The sequence below is a fragment of the Fusarium solani genome (assembly GCF_023522795.1).
Source record: "Fusarium solani strain SB1 chromosome Unknown bctg00000011, whole genome shotgun sequence".
NCBI classification, from domain to species: Eukaryota; Fungi; Ascomycota; class Sordariomycetes; order Hypocreales; family Nectriaceae; genus Fusarium; species Fusarium solani.
The window spans coordinates 1,176,764-1,197,432 of NW_027072149.1; the positions used below are offsets into that span (position 1 = coordinate 1,176,764).

General features: G+C 50.9%; 9 protein-coding genes across 9 annotated transcripts; 7 read left to right on the forward strand and 2 right to left on the reverse strand.

Moving 5' to 3' along the window:
* Window positions 1-588: 588 nt before the first annotated feature.
* On the forward strand, window positions 589-1,686 carry MRS44_015439 (uncharacterized protein; the record flags this gene model as incomplete). Its single annotated transcript, XM_046272894.2, has 2 exons — window positions 589-806; window positions 858-1,686. 2 exons carry the CDS (start codon window positions 589-591, stop codon window positions 1,684-1,686), a joined length of 1,047 nt encoding a protein of 348 aa, XP_046130427.1.
* A 780-nt stretch (window positions 1,687-2,466) lies between these two features.
* On the forward strand, window positions 2,467-3,766 carry MRS44_015440 (uncharacterized protein; the record flags this gene model as incomplete). The annotated part of the gene is made up of 2 exons (XM_046271185.1): window positions 2,467-2,529; window positions 2,591-3,766. 2 exons carry the CDS (start codon window positions 2,467-2,469, stop codon window positions 3,764-3,766), a joined length of 1,239 nt encoding a protein of 412 aa, XP_046130426.1.
* Window positions 3,767-4,926: 1,160 nt separating this feature from the next.
* On the forward strand, window positions 4,927-5,324 carry MRS44_015441 (uncharacterized protein; the record flags this gene model as incomplete). The annotated part of the gene is made up of 3 exons (XM_065619211.1): window positions 4,927-4,999; window positions 5,066-5,168; window positions 5,222-5,324. 3 exons carry the CDS (start codon window positions 4,927-4,929, stop codon window positions 5,322-5,324), a joined length of 279 nt encoding a protein of 92 aa, XP_065475283.1.
* A 645-nt stretch (window positions 5,325-5,969) lies between these two features.
* On the forward strand, window positions 5,970-6,912 carry MRS44_015442 (uncharacterized protein; the record flags this gene model as incomplete). Its single annotated transcript, XM_046276830.2, has 5 exons — window positions 5,970-6,047; window positions 6,126-6,321; window positions 6,400-6,510; window positions 6,563-6,608; window positions 6,657-6,912. 5 exons carry the CDS (start codon window positions 5,970-5,972, stop codon window positions 6,910-6,912), a joined length of 687 nt encoding a protein of 228 aa, XP_046130425.1.
* A 2,437-nt stretch (window positions 6,913-9,349) lies between these two features.
* MRS44_015443 (uncharacterized protein) lies at window positions 9,350-10,330 on the forward strand (the record flags this gene model as incomplete). The annotated part of the gene is made up of 1 exon (XM_065619212.1): window positions 9,350-10,330. The coding sequence occupies one exon, from the start codon at window positions 9,350-9,352 to the stop codon at window positions 10,328-10,330; it is 981 nt and encodes a 326-aa protein (XP_065475284.1).
* Window positions 10,331-11,190: 860 nt separating this feature from the next.
* Window positions 11,191-11,886, forward strand: MRS44_015444 (uncharacterized protein; the record flags this gene model as incomplete). The annotated part of the gene is made up of 1 exon (XM_046271102.2): window positions 11,191-11,886. One exon carries the CDS (start codon window positions 11,191-11,193, stop codon window positions 11,884-11,886), a length of 696 nt encoding a protein of 231 aa, XP_046130423.1.
* A 351-nt stretch (window positions 11,887-12,237) lies between these two features.
* Window positions 12,238-15,831, reverse strand: MRS44_015445 (uncharacterized protein; the record flags this gene model as incomplete). The annotated part of the gene is made up of 12 exons (XM_065619213.1): window positions 12,238-12,271; window positions 12,316-12,721; window positions 12,786-12,928; window positions 12,980-13,017; window positions 13,063-13,100; window positions 13,150-13,279; window positions 13,327-13,349; window positions 13,402-13,487; window positions 13,559-13,599; window positions 13,650-13,749; window positions 14,480-15,287; window positions 15,336-15,831. 12 exons carry the CDS (start codon window positions 15,829-15,831, stop codon window positions 12,238-12,240), a joined length of 2,343 nt encoding a protein of 780 aa, XP_065475285.1.
* Window positions 15,832-16,925: 1,094 nt separating this feature from the next.
* On the forward strand, window positions 16,926-18,542 carry MRS44_015446 (uncharacterized protein; the record flags this gene model as incomplete). Its single annotated transcript, XM_046271059.2, has 5 exons — window positions 16,926-17,753; window positions 17,804-17,912; window positions 17,962-18,311; window positions 18,358-18,461; window positions 18,515-18,542. The coding sequence occupies 5 exons, from the start codon at window positions 16,926-16,928 to the stop codon at window positions 18,540-18,542; spliced, it is 1,419 nt and encodes a 472-aa protein (XP_046130420.2).
* A 259-nt stretch (window positions 18,543-18,801) lies between these two features.
* Window positions 18,802-20,650, reverse strand: MRS44_015447 (uncharacterized protein; the record flags this gene model as incomplete). Its single annotated transcript, XM_065619214.1, has 8 exons — window positions 18,802-19,020; window positions 19,070-19,477; window positions 19,531-19,794; window positions 19,843-20,101; window positions 20,155-20,293; window positions 20,331-20,375; window positions 20,425-20,471; window positions 20,523-20,650. 8 exons carry the CDS (start codon window positions 20,648-20,650, stop codon window positions 18,802-18,804), a joined length of 1,509 nt encoding a protein of 502 aa, XP_065475286.1.
* Window positions 20,651-20,669: the final 19 nt, after the last annotated feature.

Genomic DNA, 20,669 nt, shown 5'->3' on the forward strand with positions numbered 1-20,669 from the left:
GAGATAGTAATGGATCTAGCCCTCTTTGTTTGGCCGAAACTGGAGTTCTGACAATCGAGGAACAAGAAGAGTCAATAATCGTGTATGTCTAAGCCAGAATACCGAGTGCTTGTTTCTGGACACGAAGGGTTGAGACCAGCCAAGTGGAACTAACAAATGTCGATGACTCGGTGTTTAGCTCCGGCTTTTAGTGATGACACCGCATTATCTTTCTCGGCAAACTATTCGTACTACTTAGCCGGGTGACGCTCCGGCGTCCCCGTTGTTTGGCAATTCACTTGATGTCGAAACCGAGCTCGGTTCGGTTCGGCTCGGTCAGGGCAACACCCAACCGATCGACCATCCTACACCAGATCTAGCTTGGCCACTTTTACCCCAGATTCCGACCGAGCGGGACCGAGACGGCATGTACTTTGTGGACCAGCCATCCTTTCATTATGGGTTAGAGACAGATAAGAGCAGGCAGTCTCGGAAGCGGTGTCGAGTTGAACTTGAACATTCAACCAGACAAGACTGCCTATCATCACAGATACCAGTAACCTCCAGTCACTTACACACAAAGACACAATAGAACGACCAAAAACCAAAATGGCACCATCAGCGACTGTGACCACGACAGAACAACACCCTGTTCTTACCCTTCGATCGGATGGTCTCGAGCGAATCAAGCTCGACGGGACTGACCGTCGTTACGGTGACTGGAGAGACGACCTGATCCGCGATGGATACGCAGTCATCAGGGGCGCTATTCCCAAGGAGCGCGCTCTGAGCTACGCCAACCGCATGTATGGCCTTGTCGAGAGTTTGTAAGTACACCTCGCTCATTTCTTTCCAAGCTTGTGCTAACAGCTGTCAAGCGGGCAAGGATACAACCGCAACGACCCGTCCTCAGTCCACCCCGACAAGCTCCCTGTTATAAACGAGAAGGGCATGCTGCTCAACTACGGGGCAGCCCATGAGGACTTTGTCTGGGCTATCCGCTCCGAGCCAGGCGTGGTTGGCGCTTTCGAGAAGGCTCTTGGAACTGAGGACCTGATCGTGTCGTTCGACGCCATCAACTATGGCTTCGCCAACCGAGAGAACCTCCCTGCCAATAAACCTTGGCCGCACCAGGATCAGGACCCTGATGTTCCCGGCTTCCGATGTCTGCAAGGTCTTGTCAACCTCCTTCCCAACGGCCCCAAAGACGGTGGCCTCATTGTCGCCAAGGGAGGCCACAACCTGAGCAAGCAGTTCCATGATGAAATTCGGGGAACGGAGGAGAGGATCCCCGCGTGGACCAGAGAGTGGTACGGGTTCACCGACAAGGGCATGCAGTGGCTCAAGGACCACGACTGCGAGTGGTACAAGGTCGAAGCCGAGCCCGGCGACCTGATCGTCTGGGACTCGAGGACTCCTCACTACAACGTGCCAGTGTCCTCAAACCAAGACAGAATGGCAGTCTACACATGCTACATGCCAGTTTCCGAAGCTTCTCAGGAAGATCTGCTGCGCAAGAAGAAGGCTTTTGAAAACCGTCTTGGAACTACCCACTGGCCGAACGCTATGCACCTTGGCAGCAATGAGGCAAAGAGGAATGGCAAGCCTGACCACATCATTCGAGGCCGGCCTCTTCATGAGCCTATTCTGAGCGAGAGGGCGTTCAAGCTGACTGGAATTCCCTACATCAAGGCTACCACTAGCTAGAGGGGGAAATTGGATGAAGGAGAAGTTATACTCTTGTATAGTGACATGTGGTGGGAACGGAAAGTTGTTTGAACTTGAGACATTGCAATTGTTGTATTCGGTAGCGCCCATAGGAAGCCACTCGTTAACAAAACGTGATTTACCACTGAAGAGCTATTTCTTGTGTGATATCAAGACGCGCGGATACAGAACCGAGCCTTATTTGTTTAAGTCTCAGCATAGAAACGTAAAAAATTGGCATGGATTCGACGAAAAGGTCCCAAGATCCATCCTCTTCAACATCAAGGATACGCTGTTAGTAAGGGAGGCAGAACAAGCCATGAGGCAATAACTTTCAATCCAACCAAAAACGACCAGTTCCAAAGAAGCCTCATAAATGACTAAACAGTAACAACCAACAAGTCTACAAGTAGCAAGACCCAGGGGTAAAATTGAGAAACCTCCATGGTCACACCTGGTATCGGTTGCCGGCTCTCAAGGCCCCACTCAAGCCACAGAAGCCATTGTTCTCGGTGAATGAATCCCTCCCGTAGTACTCTCATCGGAAAGGCACTCGGAAATGAAATCGAGTCTGGACTTTTGAGAGCAGAGCGACCCTTGGCGGATGACCACTTTCCGACGGCTTCAGCCTTCGGTTCGGGGCCGCCGGGTCGGTTCGCGGGGAACGACTCCGAGACAAGAGTGTGGTGTCAAGCCAGCCTATAAGGATGTCCCCATTTCATGTACAGGGCTTACTACCATCATTAATCTCTGGATACATACATTCCAGATACCAGAACTATGGGGAGCCTGCCTGAACTCCACGTCGTCATTGTTGGTGGTGGCATTGCTGGCCTAGCAGCCGTAAGTCCCTTCCGCCCAAGCCTCGGCGCCCAGTCGCACCCATAGCTAATCCAACAACAAGGCAATTGCTCTCCGGCATCCAAACCGGCGCATTACCGTCCTGGAACGCTCTCGCATGCTTCGCGAAGTTGGTGCTCTACTCTCCCTACAGCCCAATGCTAGCAAGATCGTCAGCAAGTGGAGTCTGGACAGCTTTCTCCAGAAGACAGAGCCACTAATCGATAGAGGCTTTCGGATCTTTGATGCTGATGGCAAGTGTGTGAGGGAGCTTGCATTCGAGACATCTCAGTTTGGTGCGGATCGCATCCTTTATCACAGACAAGACCTACAAGCAGCTCTTGGAGATGCAGCAACAAGTGAGCATCTTCCTGGGAAGCCAGCAGATATTCGAACCGCGAGTCAAGTTGTGAGTGTCGATTGCGAAGAGGGAATCATCACACTGGAATCTGGAGAGGAGATCTATGGCGACGTGATCATTGGCGCAGATGGTATTCACAGCGTCGTGAGAACGGCTGTTCTAGGTGAGGAGAGGGGAGCCTTGCCTACCGGGACGTCTGCATACCGCATGCTCATCCCCATCGAGAAGCTTGAAGGCATCTCGGCTCCTGAAAAGCTACTTGATCCTCACGATCCCTACACCGCAATGGTCATGGGCCACGACCGACGTGTCATCATGGGCCCTGGGCGAGGAGGAAAGCTGTACGGCATCGTCGCTCTGGTCCCAGATGAGAAGCTTTCCGAGAAGAGCTCGGATAGCTGGGTCTCTGCAGGTAGCATTGACAAGCTTCTGGAAGCCTACTCGGATTTTCCATCTTGGCTACACAACATATTCCGAGCTTCACCAGACATTGCATTATGGCAGCTCCGTGACATTGACCCTCTGTCACGCTGGGTACGCGGAAGGGCCATCCTCATCGGCGATGCGGCGCATGCCATGCTCCCTACCCAAGGGCAAGGAGCATCCCAAAGCATCGAAGACGCAGAGGCATTACAGGCCTTCCTATCAGACGTGCAGTCTAGAGACCAAGTTGGAGCAGCCTTGAACAGGGTCTTTGATGTCAGGTCCGAGCGGGCGTCGCTGATACAGAAATTCAGCCGGGAACAGGCAAGGCCAGCGACGGATGGGGCTTCTAGAGAGGTGAAGTTAGATCCGGCTCAGTTTCTCAAGTACAACTGCGACTATGAGGGTGCAGTAGATTGGGAGGATAGGCAGAAAAGAGGAAAGGACAAGCCCTGAGAGAGGTGGTTGTATCAGCGGACAATGGGATATGATATTGCAATCCGTTGTGAAGGAGTGCTATGCTAGGTAAATAAAGATAGCACATGATGAGCAATAGCACAATTCTTCATCCAAGTTTTCAAGAGTCATAATACAACTTGACAGGGACTCCGTCTCGCCACACTAGATCGCCTCGGTCAAGGGCCTGCCTGGCCTTACCAGGATGTGATTTTCAGCCTGTTCTGGGTCAATCCCCAGAAGTTTTTCTTTACACGCGGCTCCAAGATATAAAAGCACGGCAAGATTGGATTGAAGCCTATTGAACCTCCAGGATTGTCGGTAAAATCTGGATATGCGCCGATGCAGGGTAGTTGGTAGACAGATACACTTCACCACAACTATATATACCTACTACTTTTTTTGTCTACGCGCTTAGATACGTTGTGATGCACAAACCTCTTGGCGAGTAGTCACCCCAGAATTGGTGAGAGAAATTGCATCATCGCCTACACGACATCTCGTAACGACTTGGTCTTGGCATTTACCGTGTTGAGCTGGACAGGCATCATCACCCCCGAGAGTATCTCTCAACTTAACCGAAGGATATGCCGAAGAAGCCGACGAGCGTGGGGTGAGATGCATCAACGCATTCAACTGCAGCAGACAAATTGAATCATAGTACGACACCAGCCACTTGGCAATATGCCCAAATAACAAGATGGCGCGGCAGCGGGCTCCTCTTCTTCGAGCATCGCCAAGTTGAGCGACGCGGAGGAGGGTGAAGCCGCCTCCGAACACCGGATCCAGAACTGGCGTGTTCGTCTTGCGCAGTGACCACTCGTCTAAATCGACTGACTAAAAAAAAAACCCCTCGGTGAGGGAAAGTTGTGGGGGAAAGGTTGCTTGACCTTGACTCCAGAGTGTCCTGTGCGTCCTTGCATCGCGAGACGGCTGGTGGTATGTTGACGTAGACAGCCTCTACTAAGAACGTACTCGGTGTAAGGAAGGCGAGCCGAGATGACGGCGGTTGGCGGAAAGCACACGACTCTGAGCTGTTTGGAGTAAAGTCTTAACCCACCGAGATGACCTCTGTGAGGAGGATTCTCGCGCACTGATGATGAGAGAGGCCAACATGACATGTTTTCTTCAACACGGGGTAATAAACGTTATCAGTAACCATGGTCATTGGCGAGGGCGGCAACATGGCCAATGACGATGTGGTGGACGAAAGCCGTGACAAGCCAACAATAGGTAAATGGAATGTCCATGTTGACGAATAAATGCCCATGGCGCAAACGTGTTACAATCCGACAATAGGTAAATCAGATCTCGATCTCGGCAGTGGCCAATGGGGGCTCGCCGTTAAAAGCCCAACAGATCGACTCTGGTTCCTCTCACGAGATTGGATGGGCGACGCGTGGTCCGGTTTGGAAGCAGGTGTCACATCATTCGAATATAACAAACATTCCACAGGCAATACCGTGATGTGAGTGCCAAGACTTGCTGGGGTCTTTCTCCTTTGTCAATCTTATACAACCCTGTCGAGCACCCCCTAACTGAAGTCCCCAAGGTTTGATACTGTGGGGGAGCGAGAAGATGGAGAGGGAAGCGATAGATAACGACCGAGGGGCGATATCTCTCGACTTCCCATATCTACTATCATCTTTCCTTTTTCCTTCTCATCTCTTTTTCCTTCTTTTTTTTCGCACGTCACCTGAGCAACCCTATTACTCCATGCAAACCCCAACCCCGCAGACTGCAGCCAAAGATCCCGGGGGAAATCGGGGCCCTAACCATAGACTTAAAGGCTAGATCCCTGGACCCATGCACTCCATTAGCTAACAGAATGCCCCGTCTCACACCAGTCCTGCGACGATCCAACACCTTCTTTGTTTTTCCTGCAAGTCAACCGTTTCTTCCTCAAGCTGCTGCAGAGGTGACGAGTGGGCAGACAGACACAAAAAAGTACACTCCGGGGGTCCCAGACCTGGGGTGTGCTCATTTCTCTCTTACACTTACGCCGAGGGCCATGGGCTAACTATTACCTAACAGCTCGACGGCTGCGCCGGGAGAAAATGCCGCTGTGAGCCAGATGGGTGATAATTTATAAGAAGAGCGAGGGTGCCAAGTCCAGGACGAGTATTCCCGCCCACTGTAGAGCAGAGCATCGTCGTTGGTCTCAGAGTCGTTCAAGCCAAGCAAAGAAGCATATTCGTTCATCATGGCCACCAAGAGTGTTGAAGAGCTTCACTCTCCCGTCTCCCACGCTCCCAGCATGGTCCATCAGATCGGAAACCCTGTAAGCAACAGCTGCCCACGCCTTTGAGCTCCAGAGGAATCATTAGAGGACACTCACTTACATGATAATGTGCCAAAGTCGCCCATGGCTATGGGAACGTTTGCCACGACCCTGTTGACCCTGTCCCTATCCATGATGGGATTCCGTGGGGTAGAGACACAGACCGTCTTCATTGCCAATCTGTGTTTCGCTGCTGGACTTGGAATGCTCATCTCCGCTCAGTGGGAGATTGCCAGGGGTAACTCGTTTGGCTATGCCTATCTGAGTGCCTACGGTGCGTTGGAACCCTGCTATCCTCTGCCCTATTTGTGGGCGTAGACTGTGGGGGAGCCGTCGACTAACAGCTATACAGCTTTCTTCTATGGCGGCTACGGTGTTATCCTGTGCCCATCGCTTGGCGTCCTCCAGTCGTACGGTGGAGCGACCGCAGAGTACCACAATGCTCTCGGATTCTATGTTCTCAGTAAGATCAAGACCCTCATATTCTCCGAACGACAAGCTAATGCGTGGCGTAGTCTGGGCGGTGCTATCCCTCTTCTTCATGCTGGCATCTGCACCCACGTAAGTCTTCCCTCTCCACGGACTATAGATCAAATACTGATTCCGTAGCAACTTGGTCTCGTTCGGCATCTTCACCACCATCTTCTTCTGCTTCCTCTTCGACGCCGCCTCCAACTTTGCCCTCGCTGACGGCCACGAGAGCAACGCCAAGGGCTTGATGCAGGCGGGAGGAGCATTTGGCTTCATCTCCGGCCTCCTGGGCTTCTACAGCTGCGCCGCAGGAATGTGTGCGGATGCTCTACCTTTCACCCTTCCCGTTGGTGACACTTCGCGCTTCTTCAAGAAGAACCACAAGAGCCTGTAAACAGCTGTAGCAGCTGGAATCAGACCAGGCCCCCTGTGAGGGCAGTGAACAGAGTCACCGAGGGCTCCGAGGTTTATGTACTTTGGGCCAACAATGGGTAATGCAGGAATGAATGCAAATGATTACAGAATTATAGGAGGATTATACCAGGGAGCGTATGATTTAGCGAGCTGGCTAGAATTCTATCTCAAGCATTTACAATTGATACGTACAACGGCCGATGAATGAACGTGCGGTGTTGTCGTGAACGCCTACACAGTGGTGATGAACCAGCCCCAGAGATCGACATGCCTCCACAAACTCGGTGAACCAAGAGATGGCCCTAGCAGTAAGACAGCCTGTCGTTCAACAGCTGTGACACGCAAGCTGCGTTTCTCACCGCACGCCGTCCTCGGCTGCTGGGGCCACTGCAAGTATGGTCACATATTGACACATACATTGGTTCTCATCCACATTAATTTACCTTGCATCTTTCCGCGTTCCAACCATCAACGGCCATGCCTTGCATCCCCCGGAGTGGAACCTCGAGCTCAACATTGCTATAGCCGGTCCCGCACCGGCTCCGTCTGGGGGACGCCTGCAGCCACAAGTGCCGACGGCATGCGAAGGTCTAACCAGTCACTAACGGCGTCAGGACAATTATTACGTACCGCATTGTCTCTACAAACGCATCATTACATAAACTGTGTGTAACCGCGGTGCGGAAAGGTTCTGCTTAGCCGCGGTAAAGGCAGTTGAGGTCTGTCTGACAAGGGTGAAAACTCTGAAGGGAGATTACGAAAAAATGTTGAGATGACAGAATAAGAAAGGAAGAGCAGGGAAAGACGTAAGAAGAACTAGAAAATTGGGAAACGGCTCCGCATTATCTTATTTAAGATTTTTAACGTTTGCAAGCCGATCTTCAAACTCCCCGGATTCTTCCATGGTCCGGGCCTCGTCCGGCCGGAGCCGAGCGGGTATAACTCCGCGCCGGACCGGAGGAAGGATTCGGTGTTGCAGATGCTGTTTTTTCTGTTATGCAATGCGAAGACAACACTGAAGCTGTTTGACGTGAGATGCACTTCAGTTATGTCGGGCTCACATGCATTGCATATGGTCACGAGTTGAGAAGCAGTTGGACTTCGCAAATCTGTGGACGTAAGATAAGTAGGTGTCCAATCATTGTTCCATGCTGCATATGATTTCCTACCAAGCTTCCTCGCTACAAAGACCGAGAATGCGGCCTTGGTGCACCTCGGAAGCTGGGTAGTCTCATTAAGTGAGGGAAGCCGAGGTCTGTCATATTGGCCAACATCACAAGCGATGTACGGCTCGGGGCCTGACAGATTTTCCAGCAACAGATCTAATGACCTTATCCTTGTGGCCTGGACTTGAGATAAAGAAATAAATACAGCCTTGGGCTTTTTCGTGAGAGGTTAGGAGTCTGAAGGTTCATTAAAAATGCATTGAGGGTGTGAGCAGCCAGTGGCCGCACACCCTCAGCACTAAGCTTGTGATAACTATCATCAGGAGAAGAACAGTGCAATCATCAACAATACAAGAATCGTACAAATATATATGCCGCCGGAACATCATAGAGCTCATATTCATGGTCTATACAATAGAGCACATGGATGTAAGAGCCGCTATTGCTCTTCTCTCCTGTCTTGTCGTGTGCTGTATCACTCCACTTCCATGTTCAGTCGATTAGGCGGAGGCAGGCGCCAAGAAGCTGGGCTTTCTCAAATAGGTGGTTACATCAAGTGCTAACATAGGGCTCGCAGCTTTCTAACAAGTATTTATCGATAGGATGTTCAAAATTCTGCCATTTGTCTCAAGAAACATTCACTCCATATACTACTTTTATCAACACCCAGAGCTTCCTCCATGTGATAGTGAGAGTTTTATCCCATATCAGGTTTCCAGAGCAAATATTCGATCCTAATCGACCCTTCACTGGTTTTCTAAGAACTATCAACTGGCGAAATCCATTGAGGGTCCCTGCTGTGCTCCACTGGCCCCAGGTTGAAGTAGGCATGAGCATCAACGACAGCTTGGTTCAAGGATATCCATCTGAACAGTGTAAACAACATATCTTAGTCAACTATTAATCTGCAAAGTGAATCTAGACTTACCCTCTTTTTTTTTTTTTTCAACTTGCGTTGGTTTCATGTCGCCAATTATGCTCTCCTTCAAAGACCTCAATTATCCTCGCTTGCTGTGATGACCCTCATGTATCCAACCACGATAAGCGACTCAGCCAATTCCACCAGTGAGAACTTCTGCTGACTTCGGACTTCTTGGCATCTTATCTCCACCGGGGCTCGGACAGCAACGAATGCCGCCTCGACTTTTGGGTCTGAAAGGCAGCAATAAAAAGAACAGGCAACAATATTTCCTCTCATACAAATACGGAACAGCTTACGCGGCTTCAGATGTCTCCAAACCCGTTTTCAGCATGTACCGCATACTTTATATCCCTTTGGAGCTCATCCTGCAAATCCTGGAGGCTTCCTTACCCCCGGGAGGCCCAGGCCGAGTCTTCAACCCTTCTTGTCCAGATGGCCAATTACTCGTCGCCTGGACTCAAGTTTGTCGTGCTACATATCAGCCTGCAACACGTCTTCTCCGACAGCATTTTGTTTACATCGACTCTTTAACTCGTCTTCGAAATTTTCTACAATGTGTGGCCGACTCGAATACGTTGGAGCAGTCCACCCTCCCACCAACTATGCCCCTGTCATCCGTCTCATCCATATACTTGGGACTTGACAGAGCAGACATGGAGTCCCCTCAGATTGCCTCACTTGTCGGGGATCTTTTTAAACATCTCAGCCAATCTCTTAGCCGCCTCATCCTTGACCTCCCCTGGGGCAGAACTCCCCCAAACGACATTGTCAACACGCAGCTCAATCACATGTTTTCGGAGAGCTTCACAGCCCTGACAGGAATCGAAGAGCTCATCGCTGTTGGAGGGTTGCCAGCCGTGGACCGTTGGAGCCATGTCCATCATCTTTGTCAGCAGTGGTCAAACCTGCGGCGGTTGGCGGCATTCCAAGTCAACTTGGCTGAGCAGGGGCTGTGGCATAATATTGCTAGATCACACTGTCTAGAGCAGTTGGTGATAGCCCAGCCTTTCTTGCTCCGTTTAAACTCATGGAATATCAAGGCTTCCATCCACGAGCATTGGGATCCTGTATTTGGAGGCAACTTGACCTATGCCCGGCCTCTGAGCATCACAATTGCCAATCATGAGTTCAGTCCCCCAATTATTGATACAACTGATGATGCTCTCCACGACCCTCAGAGGTTGATCAACGTCTCATCCCTCGATGTACCTATCGCGGATACAACAAAGGCGAGGGTTGACTACATTTGCCGAGACTGGCTCCTCGAAGAGGCGAAACAAGACACGCTTTGGGGCGATGCTGGGGCTTAATGAAGAATGGTAGCATAAATGACGTTGGCTGACTGGATGAGTGACATGAGCGAGCGGTTTGGGGGATATGATCGACGGCTAGAGTTGTGATAAGAGCAGGCGCTTGGATAAGTACGTGGATAAGTCGTTGGAGAATTCGCCTTAATGAGTTGTCAAAGAGTAGGAGTTTTGGGGTAGCTTCAATTCAGAAAATCAACTGCTCAAAAGCCCTTTGATATCCATATTTCTCATTCATCTAGTATTCATGTTGGACCTGTTGTGAGATATCTTCTCCACTGATCTCTCGTAGTCGCAGATCATTCCACGATGCGCATTCAGCCACAGGGGGCTCATCGGGCGCCCTAATGGAACCCACTGGCAAGGCTCACTACGAGAATTATGCCAGTGGCTGTGTCTGCTTTCTGGGTAAGGGATTGGCGGGTTGGCCAGCTGGGCCAATAGTGGTCTTTCGTATCTCGTATGATGAGTAGGGGTGGTGATCCTTCAGGCAGCGACATTTTTTACGTCGATCTGGGGGTTTTGTTTTTCTCACGGCTACAGCTTCGGTGAGACAGATTGTTAAAGATCTCATTAAAAATAGTCGACAAGGTGCTCTGGTATTAAACCAAATGCCGCATGACACGATCTGCGTGGAAAATGAGCCTTGTTATTCCCGCGGCCATCAAAGACTTAGCCTGTTGGTTTCAGCCTTCAAGGATCAGGCAGCACCACATGACCTATAAGAACGTCGCATCATGCATTGCCACACGGCCATGTCGGCGCTGCCAACAAGAATAAATAGACACAGAGCCAACATTTAAATCCCAGCGTCTCGCTCGTCCCACTCTCATTCACTACACAACATCCTTCTCACCGCCAACATGTCTTCATATTGCTTCACCGAATGTCCACCGCCACAGCAGGCTTGGTACAAGGATGAAGCTCTGTACGAGTTCACATCCAGCGACCTCTTTTGGCTTATGGCCATTGCTATCATGGTCAACTGCTGGTGGGTGGACAAACAATTCGAACCGTCCGTCGAGCTTGCGAGTGATCCAAAAGAGCCCGAAAAGGCAGAAAAAGAGGCCGATAAGGTCCTCAATGAGCCAGATAGCACTGAACCACCAAAGTCCCCCGCCTCACGACATGTCTGGCTCAAGTCACAAATCACATCCGAGCCCCGCAGGTGCCTCGCAATGGCCATCTGCACCCTCGTCTTCCCGGTTCAGCTCCTCCATGGGTCTTGGGTGCTCAGAACACTCTGGCGCTGGACGGCTGCCCTTTTCAAGGCCACATATCCTTCGATAAGGCCGCGGCTCTTCGGGTTCATTCTCTATTCGCCTGTCACCTTGCTCATACTGGTTACATGGGCCGCATTTCTATTCACAGGCCTGTTTATTATCGGTGCACAGTTCATTTGCCTTCTCAACATAAACGAGATGAAGTTGAGTGTGCCGTCAAAGACGAGTGAGAAGGTTGCTCAGCAGGTTGATGATGAGGAGTGGGACGAGGTCGAGAAGAACAATGAGCAGGGAGAGGTAGACAAGGAGAAGAACAAGGCGAAGCTGGCGGACTAAACACTGTCATTTCTGAAAGGCAGGGTGGTGTCCGTCCCTGCGGTTATTTATGGTCATCTTCGCGATATAATCAACGTTGATGTTTACCCCAGCTAAGATGCGCGCCGCTTCGTGGACCAGAGTGCAGATGGCCTCACGTCGCTGCCAGGATGTTACCACCGGGTGAGAAGGGTTATATAATCGCCTCAAAACAGCCAACACACGAACTTTTGAATTAAAAGCGGGCGACCTATACTTGCAATAGACATTAGAGAAACCAAAAGATATCTAACCATACCCAATGCGCTCTACTCCCGACCATCACTGTACGCCTTGATGTTTGCCAGTAGTTCCCTGATAGGTGCTCCCTTATTATACATACGGTCTTTGACCGTAGGTCACGTGGCTAGACAAGTCAGCAAAGTTTAAAAATAGGGCGAGTGAGCTTACAAATTGAATAGTGCGTGAAATCCCATGCTCTTGAGTTCTTTCGTGACCTTTGCCAAAAGATCCAGAACATCCTCTTGACTCCATCGAAGCACCCCACAAAACAACCTCAACGAGAAGCCATCAAGACCGTCTAGCGTTTGTGCAAGATTGCACATGCCGAGGTCCTTCATTCTTGGATCTTTCGCCCAAGGTCCGATGGGAATCTTAAAGACTTGGTGTCTCACGTTCTGGAAGCCCGCGTTCTTCACCCATTGGTGTTGTCGGGGACCAGGACATGGATCACGTCCAAGAGTTCGCGCTGCACCGATGAGAGTATTGATCCATTCGAGGGTCTTGTGTTCTGTGGTTAATGAGCCGTCATCTGAGTAGTATTGTAGGTCGTAGTCCTGGAACTCGGCCCAGCCGCCTGGTTTTGTATTACTATGCCCAGATGATTAGTTGGTACGATCATTAGCAGGCTGAGTGTAAACTTAACTTGTATATCCTGCTGATTAATGTAGGCCAGTCCAGGATGCAACATGTCATGTAACGGCAGAAGATAAAGTCGAAGGGATGGTGATGCGTCCACGGACTCTCGACGTCGTCGACCTCGAATCTGACATTTGGTGGGACCCTAAGTCATCAGTACTTATGGCGAGATAAAGACTGGTAACGTGTAACACACCACATCGGCTGAATGGGACTGAGATCGTTGCCCAAGACCTGCATCCATTAGCAACTGTTACTTCACACGGCAACTCAACTAACCTCAGCGCCTGGATATGTCTCGCCCATTTCGATAGCCCCTAAATGAGTCAGTGGATGAATCAAGCTTTGCCAACACGCCTAGTTTACAAATTCCTGTTCCCGTCCCAATATCAAGGACCCGCTGGAGCCTGGGGCCATCCACCGGCGCAAGATACAGCTTGTCGCCAATGACCTTTGTCATGGTAGCATGGTTCAAGTCGAGCCTCTCCATCTCAGACTGCATCTATAAGCAACAGATCATGACAGAAAAGCCAAGACTCTCACCTCGTCGTTGGGTAGTATGTAAGCTGTGAGACGTCAGTATACGAACCTGCACAGAGTGGAACCTTGCTGATTTACATCCACCGCGGAATGCATGATAACGCCGGCCATGCTCGTAGGGGTAGTCGACCACACTCGAAGTCAAGGATGGCGTGTAAGCCGCACTGCATGTTGAACAATGAGATCAGATCAGGTCATGTCCCGGACCCGGGGATGAGGAACAGGTGTCACACACAGCTGAATGTCAATGGCCGAGTCGACATCGTCAGCCAATGGCTGCAGCCTGATTAGCGATCCACCACGTTCACGGTGAGAAGTTTACTGACAGTGTTGTCAACCTCGATATGCGTCTCGTCTGCTCTCTCATCCATGATCCAGGTTCCAGTCTCCAGGGCCAGACGAGACGAGGGTTCAGCAGCGATGGATCTTGGGAAGGAGAACGGTTTGTTTTGGGACAAAGAAGCGGTTTCAGAAACCCCGCACCCCGTCACCCCACGCAGATCATCTGACTAGGTAGTACATGTACTCTTTGGGTCTTGGCGATTTATGCACGCTCTGACTGGAATGTAGATCACGCCTCGTCCCGCAACCGACCACTTCCCCGGGCTCTGTAATTCGGTGAGTGTGGAATGTGCTGCCGCGGTCGATCTCTTTCTGCGTGTTGGTTCGTTATCCAGGCTCTCGGGGCTGGCGTCTGGCCAATTGGCACACAGGGACAAGCGAACCCACGTTATGAACCGTTCATAACGAGTGCTGAACTGCAGATGGTGCGCTAGCTGGATTCACAAGATGCATTTGGGAGCAGCATTATGAAAGCAGGGGTGATTATGTCAAGCCAGTGCGATGCGATAAGAGACATTGTTCAGCCAGCCATGTCCATCTTGGAAGCGGCATTTACGCGCATCCAAGGTTGATGATCCTGGTCTATAATGTCCACCGCCTCCCTCGCTTCTGTTTGAACGATCTTCGCCGGCATCCTCCATGTGACGGTAGCAGTTGATGCCACCCCGCGCCGACTGGTTAGGTCTCCCAACTGCACTTTCGCAACCAACTCAACTTTGATGCCAGACAAATCGGTCAACAAAGACTTGGTCATTCATTTGTAAATCTCGGTATTTATTCATACCTCGACTCCCTACAAGATCAATGAACTCACTGCTCCGGCACCACCAGAATGTCATCCACGTTCACAGCCTGTCCCGTCGCAATGGACCTGTTCGCAGCAATTCCAGTGAGAATCGACGCAGCACCGTCCACATGGCTCGCCGCCCTCATGTACTCATCCGACACGGGCTCACCAAACAAGTCATTCAACAGAATCGCATCACCACCACCGTGAGCGCCCACGCTCTCTTCAATCTCAATCTCTCTGGGCTTTTCAAACAGCGGTCGCAGCACAATTTTGCGGCTCTCGAGTGAACCTTCGAGGGATTGGTCCCCGCCGGAATTGACATAGCTGTTTTCCACAACTTCCACCTCCAGCCGTCCACCTGTGCCGTTGAAGCTGACGCGAAATCCTTCCCAGGGTGCATATGCTGTGAGCGAATAAGTGAGGCTCGCGCCGTTGCGATAAGTCACCAGAAGATTCATCGTATCTTCAATGCTAATGCCATCGCCAAACACGCTCTGATCGCGGTAGTAGCTATCCTCATGCTCCGCATCAAGGTACATGGCCTTGAGCTGAGGATTCTGGTCCAAGTGCAGCGCAAAGGGATCCGACTTTGCGGCCTCGCTTCCATGAGCACGAGAGTAGAACTTGGTCTCGCCGCGCTTCTCTGCATTTTCGCGACCGTAGAAGGCGAGGTTTCCTGTCGCGTAGACAGTTTGGGGACGTGTCTGAAGCCAGAAGTTGACGAGGTCAAAGTGGTGGGTCGATTTATGGACCAGAAGGCCACCGCTGTTGCGCTTGTCGCGATGCCATCGGCGGAAGTAGTCGGCTCCGTGGCTGGTGTTGAGCATCCATTCTACACTCAGGTTAGCCGTGAAAGTATGTGCGCTCCTTGTTTACTCACCAAAGTGCACACTTGTAACCTTGCCGATGGCTCCAGAACGCAGGATCTCAAAGACCTTGGTGTTGTGAGGCGCATAACGATAGTTAAACGTCACACGGACTTTCTGCCCAGTTCTTTCAACAGCAGAGAAGATCTCTTTGCACCTCGGGGCGTCAATAGTCATTGGCTTCTCAGTAATGACATTGCAGCCCAGCTCCAAGGCTCGAACGATATAAGTGTTGTGCGTCCTGTCCATGGTCGTGACAAGAACCTCATCAGGTTTAGTCTCTTGGATCATCTTGTCAAAGTCGGCAGCCAAGTAGGTCGGGACCTCGCCGTGTCCCTCAGCCTTGAGCTTCGAGTTGGCATAGTTCATGCGAGTCTGATTGGTATCGCAGAAAGCAACGATGCATGAGGTTGCGCTGTAGTCGGTGGCGATGGCCGAATAATAGAAGCTGGATCGGCCTCCGGTGCCGACGACGGCGTATCGTTTCCTGGCTGCGCTCTTGTCCGCCATGATGAGAGACTGGTGGATGTAGATGTCTGGGTTGTGGTGAGGTTGCAACAAGCCCAGGTGGTTGGAGAGAACGGGAATAAGAACGGCCGTTGCACTGGATACCCGAAGCAAATAAGAAGCAATCCTCCCCCCTCAAGAAGAGGAGAAGCTCGGTATCTGTTATCCCGGCCCCCAACATCAACCCCCAAACTTGTCAGATCCCCGCTCTTGGCCATTTGACGTGGCGGATCAACGCGGGGTCGGGCAACCTTGTTGACGAGAAGCATTGGATTTTCGGATCGTGAGACCCCAGAATTCCACATTGTTTCTGGGGTGCAGGTCCCTCATTTCGGCCGAAGTGAGCCATTGTTACCGTAACCTCGGGGTAGCTTGGAGTTCTGTTCTCCAAGCAGCCGGGATGCAGGGTCGTGGCAATCATGGCCCGAAGCATGTTAAGTTATATCTTTCTCTTTCTCGGAAAACTCTCTCCGCTCTGTATCCATCATTCTCAAAGGTAATCGCCTCGCGAATTAGCAGTGTGCTGGTTCCCATCAAATCCATAGCGCGATGCCCACCGTCGCCAGCGTTATCCCCTCAAAACAGCCATAATCAGTCAATTTCACGAGTCCTCGGCGGGTCCAAATAGAGTTCTTTTGTTCTCTGACGACTGTAGTCCTGTTTTTTATGCAAAGATAAAACATGATGTCCATTTTCTATCATCTGTCTGTGCTGTTTGTCATGAAGTCGATTCCATTCCGCACGACTTCTCACGGTATTCACAGGTTGACCAACAAACAAGAAGACAACACCCGATAAGTCAATTTTTAGGCCATTTTTTACGATTGACGCGTTTAATCGCTCACAAAATGTCCACCAGACTCATTTTAACGCGCTTTATCGCCCCTTTTCTCTTTGTTGTTGTGAAAATACGTTCAAGTCTAGGGTAGCCTTCTACCCCTTGTGCGTCATCAAAACACCAAGAATTGCTTTTCCGTGGCTTAAAATGACGTAGAGTCGGGCTAATCAAGTTCCATTCCCCTGTATATCAAGTCGCCCCCTCGGTCGCGACGATCGAGACGCGTCACAATTACCTCGTCTTCAACATCTTTTCAAAAATGCCACCCAAGACAACAAGAGCCAGGAATAAGCGTCCTCTCGAGGAGGGAGACGATAATGCGCGTCAGTCCAGGTCCAAGACCGCAAAGACTGCCAAGACATCCGGCGATCAACCTCCCAACGACAATGGCGAGGGTGCTCAGACTCAACAGCCCTCCCGGGTGCGCCGGATCGCGAGAGGGCCCAAAGGAGAGACTTTCCTGCCTGAAGTCATGCCACAAGAGTGCGCAAATGTCATCAAGGATATCCCCATGCCTGGGGGCTGGGTTCGCGGCATTGATGCCATCCCCGATCGGTCCATGACACTCAACTCTCGCGAGTGGTGGGAGGAGTTCGGACCTTGGTTGGAGCAGCACAAGAAGAAGCTCAAGCTCTCTGCTGCCAACTGGAAGAAGAAGGACGAGGCCCTGAAGAAAGACCCCGAGCCCGTCCCTGACGATGAAGGGAATGACGATTGGGATTTTATCTGCTGTTTTAAGCCCAGCTTGGAATCTCGACGAGACGAGTACGAGGAAGAGGAGGAGGATAGCGAGGATGATGAGGATGATGAGGAGGAGGAGGACGATGAGGAAGAAGAAGATGACGACGAGGGCAATGGCAAAGGCAAAGGCAAAAACAAAGGCAAGGGCAAGAAGGACGCCGAAAAGAAGCCCATTGACAAGCTTGCTTCTCTTCACCCTGAATGGCCATGGGTCTTCACCGTGCTTGGTAGGGACAGGCTTAGATGGTGGATCCAAGAGGCCACGAAGCGTGACCAGGACAGCTTTGGACTACACTTCTACAACGACTTTACTTGGTATGGTGCGCTCGAGGTCGTCGAGGCCATTGTAAGTTTGTCCACTCATTGGCTTCGCCCATCTGCTGAAGTATGGAATAGATTTCAACTTTCGACGCCGCATTTAAGCCCAAGGCGAGCTATCGCGACTGGTGGCCCGAGGTCGAGGGTCTCATCCTGGGTCTTTACAGCACCTTTCTCGAATTCGAAAGTGAGAAACCTAGTCACTCATTCAATGTTCCTTTGCTCACCATACATAGTGTGCGACGACGGTCAACGCACCAACAAGATCATCGAACTGATCGGCTACATGGTCGTCGCAGCCATGGAAGCCCTCAAGAAGGAGGGAGTCTTCAAACCAGACTCGGAGATCCGTAACCTCGGCCTCGTTCTCGCCATGTTCATCCAATTCGGCCATGGGGAGATACAGTACGGGATTGATGAAGAGAACTGCTCGTGGGCATACAAGCTCCTTGACATGGCTGATGAAGCCGGGATTGATCTCGCCGGGCCACCTAGGTACGAAAAGGCTATCAAGAAGATTATCGACGAGAGGGACCGCAAGGCCAAGGCCATGAAGAAGTGGAACAATGTGAACTGGGCCACCAAGGTGAGTGCACTTGAGCGGTGAGGTTGCAAAGACTGACACATGCCAGCTGAGAGGTTACACCTTGAAACACGGCGGAAAGACCCATTTTGGAGGTCACCAATACGACATTACTAGAAAAACCGCCGCTGAGAGAAAGAGGCATTCATTGGAGTACGTGATAACATCGATGATTATTCGTGTTGGAGACTAACCTGTAATCCCAGCGCTGGCGGAGGCTGGGACCTGATGTAATTTCGAAAAGTGGATTGCACAACTCTGTCAGTTGTGCCAGGGAGAATGCCTGAAGTGTGTACTATGTTGGTGGTCTGGAGGGTAGGTTGACGAGTTTGTTGGTGGTAGGGATGAACTGGGCTTGGTTGAGTTGAACTGTTTGTACGAGGAGACTGACTGTATGATAATTCCCGAAGGATTGATCCGTGTCTGTATTGTTTCTGCACTTGAGCAACACATTCTTGAGCAGTTGACAACAAGGAAGCTCAGAGATACCCATCTAGAGAATGTATCTAAAGTTCCTGTTCTGAATATCCGTCTCATCAACATCAAGCAGCGTTCCGTCGGTATGGAGATCCACCTGTCGGGTTTCCTCTGGGTCTCTCTGCACGCCCTGCTCCTTGTCTCGGCGGTTATTCTCCCAAGCGAGATAGAATCGCATGGCGACGACGAGAACAATGGTGATAGCGAAGCAAGCTAGGATGGTCGTGTATGCAGTCTGGGAGAGTCAGTGACGTTGACCTGTGAGATTGAGCAGCCGGACTTACGTGGTAGCTTGGGGCTTCAGTGCTGATAAAGAACTGGGGTCCACTCAGGTTTCCAGCACAATAACCCAAGAAGATCATGGCCATGACAGTTGACTTCTTGGTGAAGCCTGCGATGTTGCTTGCAGACAAAGACATCATCAGCGGGAACGCCGGTGCGACGGCCATGATGAGCCAGAAGCCAGCAAGACGAGCAAGCTTCTCCTCGTTTGGCAAGAGCTTGATCATGAGGATACCGCCAATGGCCATGAGATAGGTCAAGACGAGGGCAATGTGGCGAGACTTGCGCACGTATGAAGTGAAGATGGCGACCAGGAGCACGGTCGTGAGCTGGAAGGCGGAAGCAGGGAGACCCATGAGGATGGTCTGGTATTCATCGTAGCCGAAGCTCTTGATGACGATGGTGCTGAACTATTATAGAGTCAGATTAACAGCACGTAGTCAGTAGGGTTGATGGGATCTACACTGGTCGTTCCTCCGTTGGGCACGCAGATGACGAAGGAAAAGAAGAAGAACCACCAGGCCTTGACATCCTTCATGGTCTCGATGAACTGATCACGGTCCCACTTCTTGGTTTGTGTCGTTCTCTGGAACTTCTTGGGACGGAGGGATGCAAACTCGCGTTCGGAGGGTGTCAAGAACGTGGCATTAGAGGGAGAGTCTGGGAGAAAGAAGTAAAGAAAGATGGACCACGCAATTGTGATGAGACCAAAGATGAGGAATAGCATCTGTTCAGGTTAGCAAGGCATCAACTCGAGTCGAGAAACTTGACCGACCTTCCACTGCGCAAAATGTCCCTCATAGCCCAGAATGCCATACGCAATCATAGCACCAATAATACTCGCCGAGGCATTTCCGGCAAACCAGAAAGAGTGGCGAGAGACGTGTTCGTGAGGCGTATACCACATGCCGGTGATAAGAGAGAATCCCGGGCTAATGGCGCTCTCAAAAACACCGAGCAACAGTCGAAGAACCATCAGGCTTGCGTAGTTTGACGCAATAGCGTGCAGTGTGAGAACAACGCCCCAAATGAGCCTGTTTGTGGTCAGTGTTATCGAGTCAAGTGGGTTCCGGCATGGTTCCCTTACATTAAGATGCTGAGATACTTGCCAAGGGGAAACTTGACGAAGCCGAGGGAGATGGGGTAAGAAGCAACAAGGTAGCCGATGTAAAAGATACTGGAAGCCCAGCTGAACTGCTGTCCCTTAAGGTGCTTTGTCGTGTCAACTGGGTACGCCATTTGTGTGAAAGGAAGATAACTCACCAGCTCTTCGTAGTCCCAAGATGGCGCTGTATGCCAGACTGGTCTCTGCAAAATGTGAGTCACCATGACGGATCAATAGCGGCTAAAAACGTACTGTCGAGATACTGAAGGCCATAGCTGACAATTAGAAGAGGCATGAGTCTGGTAACACCGTTAGCCCGAGGCGATTTCAAAAGGACTGAAGTTTCTTACCGCAAGTCGATCTTGCGAACCAATTTCTTTTCATCCTCTGGACTGAGTGTGTCCACAGTACCACAACCATGCTTATCACTCATCTCGTAATCACCAGGAGAAATCTTGGTGTCAACCTTGTCGTCCATGTTGCAATTGTCGACGAGT